This window comes from Macaca mulatta, chromosome 3 (genome assembly GCF_049350105.2).
Source record: "Macaca mulatta isolate MMU2019108-1 chromosome 3, T2T-MMU8v2.0, whole genome shotgun sequence".
NCBI classification, from domain to species: domain Eukaryota; kingdom Metazoa; phylum Chordata; class Mammalia; order Primates; family Cercopithecidae; genus Macaca; species Macaca mulatta.
The window spans coordinates 90,006,031-90,028,032 of record NC_133408.1 but is presented as its reverse complement, the minus strand read 5'-3'; the positions used below and the strand labels follow the sequence as shown (position 1 = coordinate 90,028,032).

The following is a 22,002-nucleotide window of genomic DNA, read 5'->3' as shown; positions in this document are numbered from 1 at the left end:
TAAACGATGATGAATTGCATACAAATTCTAGGTGAGATTGGCCTCTCTAAGCCTGACATAAAACGAGACATCCTAGAAAAATTGATAGAATTGTTTTTTTTTTAAAGACAAATTCACCAAAAGGTGCCAAATGTAAATAATAACAAATGAGGAGAAATACCTTCAACACATTTGATAAAGGGTCAGTATCTCTAAAATGGTGTATATTAATTCTTACGACCAAGGAGAAAAAATTAATCCTCCAAAAGAAGAATAGGCAAAGAGTATGACAAGGCGATTCTCAAAAGAAGAAGTATAAATGACCTATAAAGTTGTAAAATAATGCTAGTACTCTTAAAGATGGGGGAATGCAAACTGAATTAACAAATCTCATTTTCGGAACCACAGAGCTTGGATTCCAGCATATGACTTTAGGGAATGTTAATTAACCCCCGAATTTCTAATGTTAAATTCAACAGTACTTTAAACCTTTAATGAAGTTTCTGTATAGATTAAATAAAATAGAAAGTAATGTACTTAGTAAATTAACTACCAGAATGTCAGTACCCATATTTACCATCAATATTATTATTATTATTATTAACTTTTTTGAGACAGTGTCTCGCTCTGTTGCCCAAACTTGATAGCAGTAGTGTGATCTTAGCTCACTGAAATCTTTACCTACCAGGCTCAAGTGATTCTCCTGCCTCAGCATCCAAAGTAGCTGGGGTCGCATGTGTGCACCACTACAGCCAGTTAATTTTTTGTATTTTTAGTAGAGACAGGGTTTCACCATGTTGGCTAAGGTGGTTGCAATCTCCTGGCCTCAAGTGATCCTAACAACTGGACTACCCAAATGCTGGGATTACAGGATGAGCCACCAGGCCTGACCAGTATTATTATTACTAATACAGTAATTATTGTATAAAAATTCCTGATAGACCAATGATGCCATCATTAAATAATCAATGCATAAAAACATTCAAATGCATGATATGGATTTCTTTGTGCACACTTATGAAGTATGTGCACCTTTAGAAGTCAGACACAAAATCCAGACATGGGAAAATAAGAGATTGATTAAAATGTATAAAAACCAAATATAAGAACAAAAATATAAATATGTCATTTAAATAGAATTGATACATACTGTGCTATGACAAACAATGTTAAAAAGTTCAAGAAAACTGATAAAAATATTTTTACCTATAGGGTGAGGGAGAAAAGAGGAATGAGAACTCTACAATGGATGCTAAAATCTTCAAATGGATCTTCTATAATTTTGACTTCAGTTCCATGTAAATGTTTTATATATACAAAACAAATATGAAACAAAACAAAGTAACACAACAAATTTCCAAAATATAAAAATGAAGATTGAACATTCAAAGTAACTGCATCAATGTTGGCACGAACAAATAGAGAAAAATTATTTCAAATGATTTTGTGGAAAAAGTATTCTGATTATGTACCCAAAAAGGAAAGAAAGAGAGATAAAAGCAAAGAAGGAAGGAAGGAAAAAAAGGAAGGAGAATGGATGGAAGGAAAAAGGGAAGAAGGGAGGGAAGGAAGGAATGAGGGAGGGATGGAGGGATGGAACGAGGAAGGGAGAGAGAGCAAAATAATAAAAGCAAGCAAAGAAGTAAGTAAGAAGAGGGAGAGAATAAAAGGGAGGGCAGAGGGAGAGAATGTTCAACTGCATATCTAGGCCTGGTGTTTTAGTGGTAATTATGGCATTGCTTATATTGTTACAGACATAAGGAATAAGCACCACTCTCGGCTGTGATCTCTGGATCATGGGATACATGATTCAGTATAAATACCCTTCCCATTTGCTGTCCAAAATATCTTGCTTCACAGCTGGACCCTAGATGTACCTGTCTGTCCTAGGCAGCAGAGTGAGTGGGCCTCCCCCACGTCCTAGGAGAACTAAAGAACCTTGCTCTCAGCCAGGCTGCTTCGCTGAGGCTTAGCTGAGATGGCAGCTTGGTCTTCAGGGAAGTCCTGGGGGAGGGTGGGGAACAGGAGGCAGCTGCTGCCAGGGGAGTGTAATCCTGTAGGGGAGATCAGGAGTTAAGCTGTGTTTCTCTTGTTCAGCATACAGTAAATTTGGTGGCAGGAAGTGAGAGGGGGTGGTTCTGTCTTGTGTACTAGAAGCAGCCACATGGCAGATTTTCAGTGTGGTGTTCAGCAGGTCTGAATCACTGTGCCTGTCCCAGTTGGCACAGTAATAGACCCCAGAATCATTTTCAATTACATTTCGCAGTATTAATCTCAAGTTGCTCCTTGTGCTTCCATAAGTATCATACTTTCCTGGACTGATTCCTGATTCCAACACAACCCTGGAGTTGGAGGAGTCATAGTACAGAAGACGCTGTGGGGCCTTCCCCTCCTGGTGTAGGTACCAGTGGATGTAGAAGCTACTGACTTCAGGAAGATCACAGGTGATTTCAGCGGATGACCCAGTCGGCCTGGTGACTGACTTTGTTCTCCCTTCCAAATTGGAAGATTTCTGACTGGCTGCAATGGAACCAACACAAAATATAATGAGACATTCCTTATTATGGCACCCCTTGCAAAAGAAGAAAACAAAACAAAACCTCTCTATAGGCAGCACACTCACCAGGAGACAGGAGAGCTAGAAGCAGGGCTGGGGCCCACCACATGCCTTCCTCTCTTGGGCCTTGGAAGGAAAGGGATCAGATGAAGAGGAGCAGAAGATCCTCTCAAAACTCAGGTCCCACTCAACAAGGAAGTGATCCCTAGCACAGAAGACAGTAGGAGGAGCTGGTCTTCCTGAGACACAGGCAGAGAGAAGTGACTGAGGATCTGGTCTCAGGGGACTCCCAAGCCTTCCTCCCAGAAGGAGTGGTGCCTGGGAGGACCCGGCAGTGGAGCTCCTGCCTCTCTGCTCAGGTCCGTTCTCCTGCGCCCTCTTGTGGCAGCTGAGAGCAGGCCCTCTGCAGGAGAGAGCCCGGGGCATGGAGAGCTCAGGCCTGCAGCAGAGGGAGCGCAGATGTGGGGAAAGCCGACCCTTGCACCAGCTAGCCATGGCCCTTGGGAGAGGGCAGTCCTACAGCAGGCTCACAACCTGCTCTTCAGAGTTGCAGCAGCTAATGCTAATGCCAGGACCTTCTCCTGCCAGGAAGTCTCTGATTAGGGAACTGAACCACCTTGCCGAAATTTCGCATCTGCAAGGGCACTTGGAGGCACCACCCAAGGCGTATGTTTATTGCGGCACTATTCACAATAGCGAAGACTTGGAACCGACCCAAATGTCCATCAATGATAGACTGGATTAAGAAAATATGGGACATATACACCATGGAATACTATGCAGCCATAAAAAAGGATGAGTTCATGTCCTTTGTAGGGACATGGATGAAGCTGGAAACCATCATTCTGAGCAAGCTATTGCAAGGAAAGAAAACCAAACACTGCATGTTCTCACTCATAGGTGGGAATTGAACGATGAGAACACATGGGTTCAGGGTAGGGAACATCACACAGTGGGGCCTGTAATGAGGTGGGGGAAGGGAGGAGGGATAGACTGGCAGAAATACCTAATGTAGATGACGAGTTGATGGGTGCAGCACACCAACGTGGCACGTGTATACCTAAGTAACAAACCTGCACGTTGTGCACATGTATCCTAGAACTTAAAGTATGATAAAAAATAAAAATAAATAAATAAATAAAATAAAATAAAAAAGGACTGAGGATCATGTGTGTTGGTGGGTCTTGGACTCTGCTCTAAGATGAATGGGTGTATGTGTGTGGGGTGTGTGTGTATGTGATCCTGTGGGTGTGATCTCTTTTTGAGAGGATTTTTGTTCATCGAAGTAGGAGTTTGTTTGTTTTTTAAAGTAGTTCAGGGTGCCATGTCATGCAATATTTGGAACATACTTAAACTAAAAACTTGTTATTTACCTGAACTTCCAAATTGTCTGTCATTGTATATTTTATTTGTCAGCCCTATACTCAGAAAGCAGACTGAGATCTGCAGCGCACCTGGATTCACAGATGGAAATATAGGGGAAAAAACAAGTAGAGTAATATAATTGTGAAAATTCACTAGGGCATACACAGATTTTCACCTCCTCTTTAAGAAGACACAAGTTTGAAATATGTGTAATGAGATGTAGAACAATGTCCCTCTCAGTTGTGGTGTTGGCCCAGCTCAGAGAGTTTAGTTTCTGCTGTCATCACAGCTGGGAATGAGAAAGGGAGGGGGCTCTGGTTGGTCTCCCTCTGCCTCTGGACCACACGTACAGGACATGAGGCTGCCATAGGAGCAGCTCTGAAAGCTGAGTTCTCAGGGTTCTTGTGAAGCCGGGGAGCTTGCCTGCCTTGGAGCGTGAAAAAGTCTTGCTGGACAGAAGTCCCACGGTTTAAAAATGGGAAGGGAGAGGATTGAGATCACACTAGAATGCACAGAAAATTCTTAAAACAAAAAAATGAGAGAAACCTCATCAGAATGTGAAAAGAACTACAAAGCTACAGCGCTGAAGAGAGGACAATACCGGCACTAGAATGACAAGATTCATGGAACACAGTGGAAAATCCAGAAAGAGAACCACATGTATGTAATATTTTCTCATGTGATAAAGTTATATGTTAATATCCACAAGGAAATAGTCAATTATTTAATAAGTTCTCTTTTGGGTATTGACCTACCATATGGAAACAAATATTGTTGCATTTCTACCTTAGCAGTCACAAGTAGTAATTAAGTTGTAATAAAAAGAAAATCATTAGACTTAAACGATGATGAATTGCATACAAATTCTAGGTGACATTGGCCTCTCTAAGCCTGACGTCAAAATAGAGACCCTAGAAAAATTGATAGATTTGATTTTTCAAAGTGCAATTCGCCAAAAGTTGTCAAATAAAATAATAACATAGGAGAAGATATATTGCAACACATTTGATAAAGGGTCAGTTTCTGTAAAATGGTGTATATTAAGTCTTTCATACCAACGAGAAAAAAATTAATCTTCCAAAAGGAAAATAGGTCAAGAGTGTGACAAGGCAATTCAGAAAAGAAGAACTGTAAATGAGCCATAATGTAAAAAATGCAAGTACTCCTAAAGATGGGGGAATGCAAACTGAATTAACAAATCTCATTTTCAGAATCGCAGAGCTTGGATTCCAATCATTATCAAGTTAAAGTATATGACTTAGGAAATGTTAATTAACCCCCGAATTTCTAATGTTAAATTCAACAGTACTTTAAACCTTTAATGAAGTTTCTGCATAGATTAAATAAAATAGAAAGTAATGTACTTAGTAAATTAACTACCAGAATGTCAGTACCCATATTTACCATCAATATTATTATTATTATTATTAACTTTTTTGAGACAGTGTCTCACTCTGTTGCCCAAACTTGATAGCAGTAGTGTGATCTTAGCTCACTGAAATCTTTACCTTCCAGGCTCAAGAGATTCTCCTGTCTCAGCATCCAAAGTAGCTGGGGTCGCATGTGTGCACCACTACAGCCAGTTAATTTTTTGTATTTTTAGTAGAGACAGGGTTTCACCATGTTGGCTAAGCTGGTCGCAATCTCCTGGCCTCAAGTGATCCTAACAACCGGACTACCCAAATGCTGGGATTACAGGATGAACCACCAGGCCTGGCCAGTATTATTATTACTAATACAGTAATTATTGTATAAAAATTCCTGATAGATCAATGATGCCATCATTAAATAATCAATGCATAAAAACATTCAAATGCATGATATGGATTTCTTTGTGCACACTTATGAAGTATGTGCACCTTTAGAAGTCAGACACAAAATCCAGACACAGGAAAATAAGAGATTGATTAAAATGTATAAAAAACAAATATATGAACAAAAAATATAAATATTTCATTTAAATAGAATTGATACATACTGTGCTATGACAAACAAAGTTAAAAAGTTCAAGAAAACTCATAAAAATATTTTTACCTATGGGGTGAGGGAGAAAAGAGGAACGAGAACTCTACAACGGATGCTAAAATCTTCAAATGCATCTTCTATAACTTTGACTTCAGTTCCATGTAAATGTTTTGTATATACAAAACAAATATGAAACAAAACAAAGTAACACAACAAATTTCCAAAATATAAAAATGAAGACTGAACATTTAAAGTACCTGTATCAATGTTGGCGTGAACAAATAGAGGAAAATTATTTCAAATGATTTTGTGGAAAAAGTATTCTGATTATGTACCCAAAAAGGAACGAAAGAGAGAGAAAAGCCAGGTAGGAAGGAAGGAAAGAAACGGAGAATGGATGGAAGGAAGGAAGAGCGGGGGAGGGAGGGAAGATGGAAGGAAAGGAAGAAGGGAGGGAGGGAGAGAAAAATAATAAAAGCATGCATGGAAGTAAGAAAGGAGGGCGAGAATAAAAGGGAGGGCAGAGGGCGAGAATGTTCAACTGCATATCTAGGCCTAGTGTTTTGGTGGTCATTATAGTATTGCGTATATTGTTTGGACATAAGGAATAAGCGCCACTCTCAGCTGTGATCTCTGGACCATGATTGGATACATGATTCAGTATAAATACCCTTCCCATTTGCTGTCCAAAATATCTTGCTTCACAGTTGGACTCTAGGTGTACCTGTCTGTCCTAGGCAGCAGAGTGAGTGGGCCTCCCCCATGTCCTAGGAGAGCTGAGAGAACCTTGCTCTCAGCTAGGCTGCTGAGCTGAGGCCTGGAGATGGCAACTTGGTCTTCGGGAAAGTCCTGGGGGAGAGTGGGGAACAGGATGCAGCTGCTGCCCAGGGGAGTGTGATATTAGCGGGGAGAGCAGGAGTTAAGCTGTGTTTCTCTTTGTACAGAATACAGTAAATTCAGGGCAGGAAATAAGAGTTGGCTGGTCTATCTTGTGTACCAGAAGCAACCACAGGCAGATTTTTAGTGTGGTGTAGGGCAGGTCTGAATCATGGTGCCTGTCCCAGGTGGCACAGTAATAGACCCCAGAATCATTTTCAATTAGATTTTGCAGTCTCAAATTCCAGCTCTTCCTTGTGCTTGCAGTGTCATACTTTCCTGGACTGATTCCTGATTCCAACACAACCGTGAAGTAGTAGGGTTCATAGTACAGAAGACGCTGTGGGGCCTTCCCCTCCTGGTGTAGGTACCAGTGGATGTATAAGGTACTGACTCCAGGAAGATCACAGGTGATTTCAGCAGGTGACCCAGTAGGCCCGGTGATTGACTTCGTTTTCCCTTCCAAGTTGGAAGATTTCTGACTGGCTGCAATGGAAACAACACAAAATATAATGAGGCATTTCTTAGTATGGCACCCCTTGCAAAAGAAGAAAAGAACAAAACAAAACCCCTGAGCCTCTCTGTAGGCAGCACACTCACCAGGAGACAGGAGAGCTAGAACCAGGGCTAGGGCCCACCGCATGCCTTCCTCTGCGGGGCCTTGGAAGGAAAGGGACAAGATGAAGAGGAGCAGAGGAACCTCTCAAAATTCAGGTGCCACTCAACAAGGAAGTAATCCCTAGCACAGAAGACAGTAGGAGGAGCTGGTCTTTCTGAGACACAGGCAGAGAGAAGTGACTGAGGATCTGTCTTAGGGGACTCCCAAGCCTTCCTTCCAGAAGGGGTGGTGCCTGAGAGGACCTGCAGAGGAGCTCCTGCCTGTCTGCTCAGGTCCGTTCTCCAGCGCCCTCCTTTGGCCACTGAGGGCAGGCCCTCTGCAGGAGAGAGCCAGGGGCATGGAGAGCTCAGGCCTGCAGCAGGGGGAGTGCAGATGTGGGGAAAGCCGACCCTGGTGCCAGCTGGCCACGGCCCTTGGGAGAGGGCAGTTCCACAGCAGGCTCACAACCTGCTCTTCAGAGTTGCAGCAGCCAACACTGCTTCCAGGACCTGGTCCTGCCAGGAAGCTTCTGATTAGGGCCCTGAATCACCTTCCTTTTCACATTTGCAAGTCCACTTGGAGGCAACCACCCAGGGCCGCTCTGAGAAGATTTGAACCTGCTTTATTAACAGGACTGAGGGTGAGGCATGTTGGTTTGCCTTGGACTCTACTCAAAGAAAAACAATGGCCGTGGCTCTCACTAACCATCGGTAGGACATTGTAAGCACCAAAAGAATAACACCTACACAAAATCTTGAAAACCATAGCATAGCGATTCCTCAAGAATCTAGAACTAGAAATACCATTTGTCCCGGCTATCTCATTACTGGGTTTATACCCAAAGGATTATAAATCATGCTGCTATAAAGACACATGCACACGTATGTTCATTGCGGCACTATTCACAATAGCAAAGACTTGGAACCAACCCACATGTCCATCAATGATAGACTGGATTAAGAAAATGTGGCACATATACACCACGGAAAACTATGCAGCCATAAAAAAGGATGGATTCATGTCCTTTGTAGGGACATGGATGAAGCTGGAAACCATCATTCTCAGCAAACTATCGCAAGGCCAGAAAACCAAACACCACATTTTCTTACTCATAGGTGGGAATTGAACAATGAGAACACTTGGACACAGGAAGGGGAACATCACACACCGGACCCGTCATGGGATGGGGGGAGGGGGGAGGGATAGAATTAGGAGATATACAAATGACGAGTTAATGGGTACAGCAAACCAACATGGCACATGTATACATATGTAACAAACCTGCACATTGTGCACATGTACCCTAGAACTTAAAGTATAATATATAAAAAGAAGAAAAAAAGAAAAACATGGTATAGCAAAATAAAGTCTCCTCTGGAGGTTTCTAAGACACTACCTCATTCTGAAAACAGAAAAGGAAAAAATCAAACATTTACATTGCCAGTTCTGTACAAACTACTTTTCAGAATACCACAGAACTTAAGAATGAAAATTCTTTTTTTTTTTTTTTTTGGAGTCTTACTCTGTGGCCCAGAGTGGAGTGCAGTGGCACGATCTCAGCTCACTGCAATCTCTGCCCCCCGGGTTCAAGCTATTCTCCTGCCTCAGCCTCCCAAGTAGCTGGGACTACAGGCACATGCCATCGCGCCCAGTTAATTTTTATATTTTTAATAGAGACAGGGTTTCACCATGTCGGCCAGGCTGGTCTTGAACTCCTGACTTCAAGTGACCCACCCACCTTGGCCTTCCAAAGTGCTGGGATTACAGGCGTGAGCCACTGTGCCCGGCCAAATGAAAGTTCTTTTGTGGAAGTATTACGACCAATAAATTTAGGAGAAATGTTAAAAGGAGAATATTAGCATTATGCAACCCTAATGATATATTGAATTTAGACAACGACCATGAATTGCTTTATAGCTTTCATGTGCACTGGCTATATTTCTGTCTCTACTATTCTATTTCTCTATCTCCTGCATTGCTTTCTATCACTATGTTCTTCCATCTCTGTCTTTATGTCCATATTTATTTTTTCTCTGTCCCGTTGCTGTTCATCCCTTTACATTTTTCTTCTATAGCTCCCTCTTACAGCTCAGTCTCCTCTATTTTGCTTTGGTGCTCCTGTTTCTTAGTCTCTCTCTTCATATCTCTATATTTCTGTCTCTCTATCTGCCTATCTCTATTCATCTCTTTTTCTGTTTCTCTATTTGTATCTCTCCTATCTATTTACTTTCTCTCCTCCTCTCTTTCCATTTCTTCCTATGGTCACAATAGCGCCTTTAAAGTCTTTGTTATTCCAACACCTGTGTCATGTCAGGATTAGCATCTGTTGTTTGGCTTTTCCGTTTGGAGACGCTAAGATTTTCCTCGTTCTCCACATGCGGAGTAATTTCGGATTAAATCCCGTACACTTTGAATATCATGTTATAGAGCTCTGGGCATTGTTTAAATATTACACAGAATGTGGAGGGTTTTTTTTTTTTTTTTTTTTTTGGTTAGCAGGCTACTGACCCAGTTAGGGATTACAAGTTCCTACTTGTGTTTGGTGGGCAGTTCCCCTTGGTTCCGTTTTCCAGGCTTTGCAGTGCTTGTCAGACCCGTCCTGTGTGTGCGCCACCCAGTGGCCATTCTGGGACCTGGGCAGTGCCTACTCCTGCTTTGGTTTGCAAGGCCTTTGGATTTGGAGCTGTTTGGGGTTGTGTTTATGCATGCACAGGTAATGGGTGAGCCCAGGAATCCAGATATCATTGCATGATGTTTCTTTCTTAATCTTCCTCCCTCTGCACGCTCTGCAATACTTTCTAGTTCTTTCTAGTCCCCTCCAGTCCTCTGGCCGGACAGGTGTGGCTTTAGTACACTGCATTTCCCACCATTGTGTCTGACTCCAGGGCCAAGCAGTGAGAGGATATAGAGAGAACAAAAGCCACCAGGATTCTCTCTCAGGGCCACAGCTTCCCTGGTCAGAGAGAAGGATCCCTTTCCTAAGAGTTTTAGGCTCCTGGCTCACCATAGCTGCTGCCACTGCCACTCAGATTGCCTGGGGGCTGCAGGAGAATGGAAAAGGATGAAAAAGAGAAAACCAGGGCTCTCTGACCACAGAGAGTCCCCCTTTCTCTCTGTCCTCACCAGGTGTACAGTTGTGCATTTCTGATTATTTGTGAGTACAGGCCAGGGGATAATTGAGGAAAAATAAATAAGAAACTTACTGTGAATTCACAGTGCTTCACTTTCCGATTTCCTCCTCCAATTGACTTGCTATTGCTTATTTTTCAAAGTCCTCAGATTCAGGGTTCATAGTTGCATTTGTGAGTCAGACAAGGCAGAGTGGGCTCACTGCAAATTTCCCAGAGGTGAAACTCATTCGTGATAATTCAAAGCTCCTTCGATTAAGAGGCGCCGTTTATTCCCCCAGCCTTTTTTTTTTTTTTTTAAATACAAAAAGAACTCACAAGAACTCACAGGGCTCCAGTTCTGAATCGAGGCCTCAAGTGGCCTGATATGCTCTTCGCTTTCTGTCATTGTCATTAGAACAAATCCAGGCTAGCCTGCAGGAGGATGAAACCCTGTGTGTAGTGGAGCTGATTTATTCGGACCCAGGCACTTTGACCAGGCAGTCCCCCTCCCAGCTAACCCAGCAGCTGCCTGACATGTGGCCAAGCCCAACCAAGATGAGATGAGCTTGGTTTAGATCAGCAGAACAGCCTAGCAAACCTATGCACTTGTAAGAATTCGTCGATGATTATTGTGCTAAGCCACTGAGTTTGGCATATTTGCTACATGGCGTTATTGTGGCAATGGTATGGATAGACAGACAGATAGAATATATAAAGAGAAAAGGAAAGCTAGAAATACACATAATTTTTTTTTTTTTTTTTGAGACGGAGTCTCGCTCTGTCGCTCAGGCTGGAGTGCAATGGCCAGATCTTGGCTCACTGCAAGCTCCGCCTCCCGGGTTCACGCCATTCTCCTGCCTCAGCCTCCCAAGTAGCTGGGACTACAGGTGCCCACCACCACCTCTGGCTAGTTTTTTTGTATGTAAATACATATAATATTTTATATAACATATTATACATGTATACATACATTTATATATTATTTTTAACAATATATAAATATGCATATTTCTTTATTTTTCTCTTTATATATATTTTTCTATCTCAATGTTTACCACTATTTCTGTATATTTACCTCTATCTTCCTAACACTCCCACACTCTGTGTGTCTATGTGTAAGCTTCTGTCTCTCCAGATCTATCGTTCTCTCTCTCCCTATCTCTCCCCCTAACTCCAGTTCTCTCTTCTTGTATCTTTCCCTATTTCTCTGTCTCTCTCAGTCCCTGTCCCTCTCCCTGTCCCTATATTTTTATCACAGTCTCTCTCTCTTCTCTGTTGTTTTCTCGCTCCATCTTCTCTCCCTCTCTCTATCTCTCTCTGTCTCTCTATCCCTCTGTCTCTCACCCTCTCTCTGTGTGTTTTGTCTTTCTGTCTCTGTTCTCTCTCTTTCTCCCAGTCATGATAGAGACCTACTCCTCTCTATGTGTCTCTGTCTCTTGCTCTTTTTGCTTGTATGGCCACTGTCCCAATCATTTTCTTTCCTTCTCACTTCCACTCTGCTCTCCATCCCTCTTCATCTTTCTAGTTTCTGTTGCCATCACTGTCTCTATATCACGCCCTCTCCCTCTTCATATTAACCTCTGTCCCCTCTTGTGTCTCTCCTTTTGTCTCTATCAAGTCCTCCTTGCCAGTCTTCTGGGCGCCTGAGGGTGTGATCGGCTCACTATGGTGGGAGACAGGTGCAAACTCACAGATGTAAAAGTTCTTCTGCTTCTCCTCATAATTGTACCTTTACCTATCAAGAGGTCAGAATGATGATGATGATGATAGAAGAATTGTTAAAAAAAAAATAGCACTGCCTTGGGGAGAAAGTTCTAGTATGCAGATAGTTGCTTATATTTCTGTTTCAGTCTGCTGTGAGATGTTCCCTAGCAACATTTTGGGAAATAATCTTCTTACTAAGAATTGTTAGAATTTCCTCATCTCTAAATGGTTGTCTGGGCTCTCTGTATCACTTTGTGACCACAGTGACACAGGACAGTAGTGTTTTCAACAAGCTTAAGGGGGCACACACCTCAGTATCAACAGCACACAGCACAAGGCCTGGAACATAGTAGGCATTTAATGTGTATCAGTGAGGCTGGGCACGGTGGCTCATGCCTGTAATCCCAGCACTGTGGGAGGCTGAGGCAGGCAGATAAGGCAGTTAAGCCCAGGAGTTCCAGACCAACCTGAGAAACATGGTGAAACCCAGTCTCTACAAAAAATACAAAATTTAGCTGGGTGTGATGGCACACGCCTGTAGTCTGAACTACTTGGGAGGCTGAGGTGGGAGGATCACTTGAGTCTGGGAGGTCAAGGCTGCAGTGAGCTGTGATCGTGCCACTGCACTCCAGCCTGCGCAACAGATATATGCAACAAATATATGCATATTTGAATGGGATAAATTATCAGGTATGTAGTTTAGAAGGCTTTTATAAGGGTGCCAATAAAACTGAATTATATAACGTGTGTTCTTTCCATAGAAAATTAAAAGGAAAAATGACAAATTCTGCAAAGAACAGGATTTTAATATGGTCAGTCTGGGCTGGGGCATAGATGGGAATGAGTAACTCATGCACATCGTCACTGATCATCCTGGACTAAAATAGGAGTGGACAATGGAGAAGATATGAAGCCAGAGTGGGTGGAGGACGGTCCCCAGTTTATGTTCCTGTGTCCTGTGCTGCTCACAGGGTCCTGCATGTTCCCAGAAAACAGCAGCATCTCCTGCCAGTGTTGTGGCCAGGCTGTGTCAGGCACCGTTTCCAGGGAAGTTAAGTGTGTCGCAGAAACCTCAGCCAAAGCTTCACTTCCTGCCTGCTCTGTCCTCCGACCCTGTGGCTGCCTGGTGCCCTGGGAGTGGTCTCGTCATGGGCCTCAGCCCAGGATGAGCAGCCAAGAATGCAATCCTACGGAGAGTGTGCGGAAGGGAGAGGTTGCTTCTCAAGATGGAGCTGCCAAATAGGGACACTTTGGAGAGTTTGACATGAGAACTTTTAGCTCCGAGAACATATTGCTTTGGAAAAGGCAGAATAAAAATCCAAGCGCTGCCACTTAGAGGTAGTATGTCCTTGGGAAAGTCACTGTATGTGAATAATAACCTTTACCCTGGATACATCATTCATCTCCTGGGGCCAGGGATTGTGCCACCTCATTCATTTCTAAACTAAATGGTATCTAAGCTAGTCTTTACCACAATTTAATTCTTACAATAATACTCCAAAGGAGATATAATCAACCACATTTCACAGATGAGAGAATTGGAATCTTAAAAAAAGGTTAAACTCTTCAAGGTCATTTGACAAGTAAATAATGGAGCCCGAATTTCAACTGAAGTCTAACAAATTCCAAACTCCTGGCTACCAGCCATTTTATATTCATATATATGCATAAATATTTTAATATAAATTATGTAACATATAATATGTCTATGTATGTCATATGTATATAATATTATATATATTTCTTTTTAAGCTATAAAGTATAAGAGATCATGAAGAAAATTTCAGAAAGATTTTAGAAACTCAAGGGTCACTCTCCTATGCCAGTAAGCAAACAGCCTAAGATACTGTTGAATAGTATTCATTCAGTTAATTATGGTGAACCTCAAAAAGTCATAGAAATTTCTTCTAGCACTGTTAAGTAAATAGCTAATGGCCTTTTATTAAAAGACTAATTTTTAACATGATAACAGAAATTCTTGGTCCATTAAATGATAGCAAATACCCTTTGAGTGTCAAACATTGTATATATGTATTCTTTTCTCGCAAACATAACGTAGGTGTTACTTATCCTCATTTTTCAGATGAAATTGAAGCTTACAGAGGTTAAATAATGCCTCGAGGTCACCTAGCTAATAAAGAGCACACCAAGAATTTGAACCAAACTGATCAGTCTCCAGAGCCTGTGCCATAAGGGAACCGCTTGGATGTTTATGATTCAGGGATTAATTTCTGTCTTCATGAAGCTGCTGCATTTTAATACAAAATATGTTATATTTCCTATTTGTTTTCAACTCCCAGCTTCATGCTTTAAAAGTAGAGTGTTTTGAATGCATTTAGTTATTTGTACTAACATCTAGCACCCCCTCCTGGCCATTCAAGGCATAGCATACGTGTTATATTCCCCAATATCAGAGCCCAATAAGTGGTGTTTGTTAACAGCAAAGACTTAGTATAATGAATGGAAAGGACCCCAAATGCAAGGCAGGCTCCAACTGCACACCTTATGTGCTGGATAGTTTTAGGCAAGAGACTCCTTGCAGGGTTGTCATTTCCCCCGCCTCAAAATCAGAGGAGTGGGTGATGGTTTTGGTTTCCTCCAGCTCTAATTGTGATTCTGAATTGAATTGATAAACTGGTTATTGAAACAATAGGTGTGGTAAAATGAACAATGGAAGTTTCCTATTTTTATTTTGATCCAATAATAAGGCATGTTTTTTGCTTCCTCTTGACTCAACACTGCTCTAGGAAAATTCTATTCTACATAGATTCCTGAACAAAAACACATTGATTCCTAAAGGTCTTCTGAATGTTTGGATAGCCAATGGCTTTGCAGCCCAGCCTGGCCACTACATGAGGCCCATGACTCCAACAAACTTATTTTAGGCCAGTGTAAATGCAATGTTCAAAAATCCCACCTAAGAAGGATCGGAACACTGAGGTTTGAGTAGGTAACATGCAGGTGTGTGCATGCATATCCAAGAATGCACACACACATACATGGATACAACTGCAATTGATACAAAAGGCTGAACTGTGCTGATTCTTACAGGTACTAGGTTCTGGCCCAGTCTGAAAAAAAAGAAAAGATCCTTAGTCAATCTACACATGCATACAAAATAGAATTCCCACCATACTTCGATGTTATCTATTTATAATTTTCAATGTTGTAATGTTTTGTGGTCTTAAAAATTACAGGAATTATTATCAATGTACCTAATGTGCCTTGACTCTGAAGGACATGGTAATTGCCTGTGGTTTGGAAAATGTTTGGGCTAAAAGACAAGTTCTCCTCTTCTCATTTTTATATCACAGAGCTGTGCAGGGGCTTGGATCAGTGCCTGAATCCAGTGTTCCTGAGTGCAGAGCATCTTTGCTCTGGGTAAGCTTTGACCATCCTGGAGAAGAAGGCTGCTGCAGGGGTGGGACAAAGCCAAGACCAATGGCCAGCGGCCAAGGCCAGCCAGATGGCTGTGTGCTGGCAGCCAGCATACACGGATTTTACCTGAAGGAAAATGTCACGTTTTCCACAGACAACTGAAGAAAAGGAGCTCTTTGGATTACCCTAATCGTGATTTACTCGCTGGAACCTCTGTCTGTGGATTGTCCAAAATTAAGTCTCAAAGCTAAAATATGAGGCTTCAATGAGTTATCCTGAAATCAGTGCTTGATATCTTCTTGCTTTTTGCTTGTTTTTTTAAAATCTTAATTATCATATTTTTCTGTCGTATTTCTCAGTGCCACGTGCATTATCACCATTATCCATGCCAGTTATGTATAGTTTTGCATGTTTGTTTTTTATTTTACTCTTTTCTCTCCTCCATTCCCTACTCCTGTTCCCCCATCGGTGCCCAATCTAATGCATTTGGTATCTGTCCTTAGAGCCTCCATATCTGTGAGAACTAGAGTCGGGCACTTCCTCACATTTCAGTAATGATGGACCACATGTGCCACAGTCCCGTGAGATGATAGTGGTGCAGAAACATTCCTGTCACCTAGTGACATTGTAGCCATCATAATGTCACAACACATGACTCACATTTCTGGTGACCCTGGTGTAAACAAACCTACTGTACTGCCAGTTGCATAGAAGTCTAGCACATCCAGTTATGCACAGTATATAATACTTGAAATTGATAATAAATGACCATGTTACTGGTTTACTGGTTTATGTAATTACTATATTATACTTTTTATCATTATTTTAGAGTGTACAACGTCTACTTGTTTAAAAAAAAAAAAGGTTAACTGTAAAACATCCTCAGGAAGGCCCTTCAGGAGGAATTCCAGAAGAAGGCATTGTTGTCCTAGGAGATGACAGCTCCATGTGTGTTATGCCCCTGATGACCCTCCATGGGGACAAGATGTGGAGCTGGACTACAGTGATATTGAAGATCTGGACCCTGTAGGCCTAGGCTAATGTGTGGCTGTGTCTTAGTTTTTAGCAAAAATGTTTTAAAAGTAAAAATATTAAAAATAGAAAACAGTTTATAGAATAAGGACATAAAGAAAACATTTGGGTACAGCTGTACAGCTGTATAATGTGTGTGTGTGTGTGTGTGTGTGTGTGTGTGTGTGTGTGTGTGTGTGTTTTCGAGATGGAGTCTCGCTCTGTCACCCAGACTGGAGTGCAGTGGCGTGATCTCAGCTCACTGCAACCTCTGCCTCCTGGGTTCAAGCGATTCTTCCGCCTCAGCCTCCTGAGTGGCCGAGACTACAGGCAAGCACCACCACACCTGGCTAATTTTTGTATTTTTCGTAGAGATGGGGTTTCACCATCTTGGCCAGGCTGGTCTTGAACTCTTGATCTCGTGATCTGCCTGCCTCAGCCTGCCAAAGTGGTGGGATTACCAGCACGAACCACAGCTCCTGGCCTGTTTGTGTTTTAAGCTAAGTGTTATTAGGAGTCAAAAAGTTAAAAAATAAAAGTTACTAAAGTAAAAAAGTTACAGTAAGGCAAAGTTAATTTATTAGTGAAGAAAGAAACACATGTTTTGATGAATTTAGTGTAGCCTAAGTGTGCAGTGTTTATAGTCTACAGGAGTGGACAGCAACGTCCTAGGTCTTCACATCCTCTCACCACTCACTCATTCACTCACTCACCTGCAAGCTCCATTCACGGTAAGTTCCCTATACAGGTGATACCATACTTAAGCTTATATATCCTATTTTTTACTGTAGGTTGTCTATGTCTAGATATATTTGGATACACAAATACTTACCAATGTGTTAAGTTGCCTACAGCACTCAGTAGAGTAACATGCTACACAGCTTTGTAACCTAGAAGCAACAGGCTACACCATATAGCCTCTGTATGTAGTAGGCTGTGCCATCTGGGTTTATGGAAGTGCATTCTACAACGTTCGCACAAGGATGAAATTGCCTAAGGACGCATTTCTCAGAATGCTTCCTCGTTGTCAAGCAACACATGACTGTGTATAGAATTGTTCATGAATACTGTGTTTTTCGTTGTGTACTGGCATGCCATTTTTACCTGTCCACGTCTGCACACCAGCTCATGCCCCTCGTTCATGCTCCTCTCTGCTGCTCATCGCTCCATGGCTGGCAGCCCCTGCATTCCATCCATCCATTCCCCCAAACACAGGCATGTTGCTATCAGCAGGGAGCTCTGACGGACCCCTCACAGGGTCCTCTGATTCCCCGGTAAGCCTTTCCCTGGGAATGTCCTCCCAGCATTGCTGGTCAGGGGGAACACACACTCACATCTTCACTAAATGCTACCAGGGCCATGGTGTTATCAGAAACGCGATTTTTTTTTTTTTTGCCAATATGATAGCTATCAAGCTACCCCATCTCTACTAAAAATACAAAATTAGGATTTTAGTAGAAACCCCGTCTCTTGTAAAAAAAAAAAAATACAAAAATTAGCTGGGCATGGTGGTGCACACCTGTAATCTCAGCTACTTGGTGGCTGAGGCAGGAGAATTGCTTGAACCTAGGAGGCAGGCGCTGCCATGAGCCGAGATTGCACCACTGCATTCCAGCCCGGGCAACAGAATGAGAACCTGTCTCAAAAACAAAAACAAAAACAAAAAATGGCACAGGTCTGATTATTAGGAAGCTGAGGTCCTTTTTTATACTTAGTATTCACTGAAGTGTGAATTACTTTTCACGTCCTCTAAGCATACCAACAAGGAAGCTGGAGTTAGAACTTATGTTAGAGCCCATCTGCCTGGGACACAGCCTGGCCCTGCCATTTATTGACTGTGTGACTATGAACAAGCTTCCTCATGTAACTCTATCTTAGCTTCCTTGCCTGTAATAAGGAAAAACAGCAACACCTCATAGATTTGTAAAGATTAAATAAAATAATACATACAGTGCCTGGCAAATGACAGACAGTAGATGAATGTTGTTATTATATTAACTATTGCCATAACTATAAATAAATATGATATAAACAAATTATAATAATAATAATTATTCATTTCTTCTTGAATGAGTTCCTTGTATATTTTAGACATTTATCCTTTGTGAATTTGGGATGGTGCAAATATCTTAGGCAAGTCTATCATCTGTCTACCAAGTAACTAACTATCTCAAATATCTTTTCATTAAATATAAATTCGGAATTTTGGAGTCAAACTCTTTTTTTTGCCATACACTTTGGGTGTTTTGGAGTGCTGTTTAAGAAAACTTTCCCCTCTCCAATATCACAGAAGTAGTTTGCATTTTCTTCTCATAGTCAGTTTCAAATTTTATTCCATGCTGATCCTGGGATGAGGGTTTCTAGACTTCCCTGAACTAATTGTTCAATCAGCCTCTTGTTCATTGACTCAGCAAACGAGTGTACAAGATCCAGGAGTGAATACAGCATGCAGAGAAGGTTGGAGACACTGTGCCAGTTGGTGTGGAAAATGAAGGGCTAGGGAATATCGTATTTACTCTAAATGTGGAAAGAATGTAGAAGGGTGAGAGGACAGGGGGATTTTGAAGATACAGGACTTGAACTATGCCTGGGGAATGGGATTAGAAGCCAACAGGAGCTGGGAAGGCATCCCAGGAGGGGGATTGCAACATGGCAAGAAAGGTGTATAGCTGAGGGGGAGAAGGTGGGTGGGGTGCTGAGGGGACACCTCTGAAGCAGGCAGTGGATGAATACTGGGGAAGAGATGAAGTTCAGTTCTGAAGACCAAGCAGAGGCTCCTGGATCTGGTATGACATGCAGTAGATATTCATCGTTTGTGTGTGTGTTTCTGAGAGGGAGAGGTGAGGAGGGAGTGGGGACCTGTTAGGTACTTAAAATGGGTGGGCAGTAGGGTACGAGGAAGACAGGAATTCAAGTGACAAGGGAAACAACAAGGATCCAATTTGTCTTCTCTGGCAGTATGAAGAATAGAACCCCAAATAGATTAAAGTGCAAGGTTGTATGTTTTGAGGGGAAATCATAGCAGGTGCCCCAAATCTGGAAAATGATGCACAAAGGAAGCTCCCAAGTCTTCAGGCCCAATATTCTGAAGAATGGAGAAGCCCCTTGGTGATGCATCATACAGCAGTTTGGAAGGAAGTCCCTTGAGCGCAATGTCTAAGTCTTATGAATGCGGTCCCCATGTACGGTAACTGACACTTAGCTGGTGCTTGATATATTTTAATGAACAAATGAACATGTGTACTTGGAAGCAATAATTGGACACTCCAAAGGCAACATTCCTTGGACAACTAGAACACAAATTGAAGGACAGATCGCTATTGCCCCACCCCACTTCCAGCACCCACAGGAAGAAGGAAAAAAAATTAGGAACATAACAGAGAAGGAACAACCAGAGAGGTAAGAAAACAAGGAAAGTTCTTATCTTGGAATCTTGGGGGAGAACTGGAAGTCTGGTGGCATCTCCAAATGCCACAGACAGAACTTTGTGATCACTGGTAAGTTTTTGGAGAGCAGAGCATAATGACACAGAGTTTAATATTTACTGGTGGGAGAGGGTATAGGATATCAGCCATGTGGCAGGGTGCTTATGGACAAGGTGCTCCTGGGCTGGGCTGGTCTTACAGGGCATCAGAATGCAGCAGGAAGAGTTTCTGGAGTGTTAACTACAGATGCACCCTATGTAGGGTGCGGCAGGGAGGGAAATGAGCATGTAATTCTGACCCAACCCTCAATCAGACAACCTGAGTGTTTGACTTGAGATCAGGGGGGACTGGGAATTAACTGGATTTTAGGAAACAGAGATAAAATTTAGATTCCTTTGGATAGAGCTTCAAGGTACCTACCTGGCCTTCCTCTCAATTTGCATAGATGTAAGGGTTGTGTCTCAAATACCTTTTAAGTGAAAAAAGTCACTATTTGCTGCTGTTTGTTAAGTGGTCCTTAAAAGGTATTACCAATGAGTCACAAAATATTTGGATGGAATATTACGCTTATTTGAGCATAGTTTATTTGGCTTTATGAACAATTTATCAACCCCCTGCTGTGTGCCTTGAAGAACACTGCCCGTGAACAGCCAGGTGGTCTCCTGTTGGTGATTCAGGACAGGATCATCATCAAACAGGGATGCACCTGCGGGGCTCACAAATGAACAGAACCACCTGGATCTCCATTTTCTAAGTCTTCCAAGAGAATTTTGATCATTGTCTTCTCTGTGCGGTTGCCAAATGTCTGATTCCACTTACTGAAGTCCTAGGAAGAAGTCACCCCAGGAAGACAGTAGCTACAGCACTGTATAGACAAGCTGTGCGATCTGCTCATCTCCAAGTTCTGACATGTTTATAAGGTTTTTAGTTGAGTTCCAAGTAAAAATCCGAAGGCAGCTGTTATTTGGGCTCCTTTGAAAAGAGGAGTAGAGTCCTTGCAAGGCCAATCCATTGGCCGGTCTATTTCTAAGGCTTCAAGGTGTTCAGCCGTGCAATTTGGCAATTTGTGTGGAATAAAGCACTGAGCTTCCGCCATCTTTAAACTCATTGATTTCTCATAACTTTTGTAGTTTCCCGAAGGCATTTTCTTTAATGGGCCATCTGAATGGGCCATGAGGTCATGCCGGGATTGTTCCAATGGCCTGATTAGAGGCTTATGTGAGAAAAGAGGGCTCAGAATTCTAAATGTGCACACGTCACTGGGTAGCCTAAGATGTGATGGATATGGTTTTCTGGCTGACTCCAAAGCTGCCCCAGCTTTGTCAGGAAGAGCAGGCATGGTGGAAGCAATGTGACAGCATGGTACAGGAACCTTTACCTGTCCCAGGCGCCCTGGCTACTCTGCGATAGTGTTAAAAATTCAAATTGCCGGCAGGGCGCGGTGGCTCACACCTGTAATCCCAGCACTTTGGGAGGGTGATCACAAGGTCAAGAGACTGAGACCATCCTGGCCAACATGGTGAAGCCCCGTCTCTACTAAAAATACAAAAATTAGCTGGGCATGGTGGCACGTGCCTGTAGTCCCAGCTATTTGGGAGGCTGAGGCAGGAGAATTGCTTGAACCCAGAAGGCAGAGGTTGCAGTAAGCCAAGATCATTCTACTGCACTCCAGTCTGGTGACAGAGCGAGACTCTATCTCAAAAAGAAAAAAAAAATTCAAATTGCCAGGCAACTTTACTTTGCAATTATATACATCACACAGGTTTAAATGAGTGACTGTCATATTGGTAGGAATGCCAGGTAGGTGTATGTGTGATAAGAACTACTGGCTTTCTTTCCAAACAGTTCTGACTCATAACTATTTGAAGGTCTACGTGCCATTGGGTTTCTAAGAGGAATCTTAAATCCTGGAGAGGAAGCTCAGAAAGGACCAAGGCCTGGTTCAACGCCATTTGGGATCAATGAGCTACAAACTCACCATTATATGACTGGGTGATGTGCCTAGGATGGGTTGGTGGCGTGAGAACTTGAACA

The 22,002-nt window shown here is 42.3% G+C and overlaps 1 long non-coding RNA gene and 2 gene segments (V, D, J or C); 1 reads left to right on the top strand and 2 right to left on the bottom strand.

The window, feature by feature from the left end:
- The window catches only part of LOC144339866 (uncharacterized), a 28,064-nt gene extending 11,748 nt beyond the window's left edge, over positions 1 to 16,316 (top strand). The window contains exon 3 of one of the 2 annotated variants that reach the window (XR_013415394.1): positions 15,469 to 16,316. This is a non-coding gene — a long non-coding RNA (uncharacterized LOC144339866). Of the gene's footprint in view, positions 1 to 1,191; positions 1,484 to 15,468 lie in introns of those variants that run through there. The other variant, XR_013415393.1, reaches the window with a different exon arrangement.
- On the bottom strand, positions 1,233 to 3,418 carry LOC106997453 (T cell receptor gamma variable 4-like). The segment is given in 2 exon segments: positions 1,233 to 2,499; positions 2,603 to 3,418. Coding segments are annotated over 2 exon segments (570 nt in total).
- On the bottom strand, positions 6,765 to 7,526 carry LOC106997451 (putative non-functional T cell receptor gamma variable). The segment is given in 2 exon segments: positions 6,765 to 7,228; positions 7,343 to 7,526. Coding segments are annotated over 2 exon segments (385 nt in total).
- Positions 16,317 to 22,002: the final 5,686 nt, after the last annotated feature.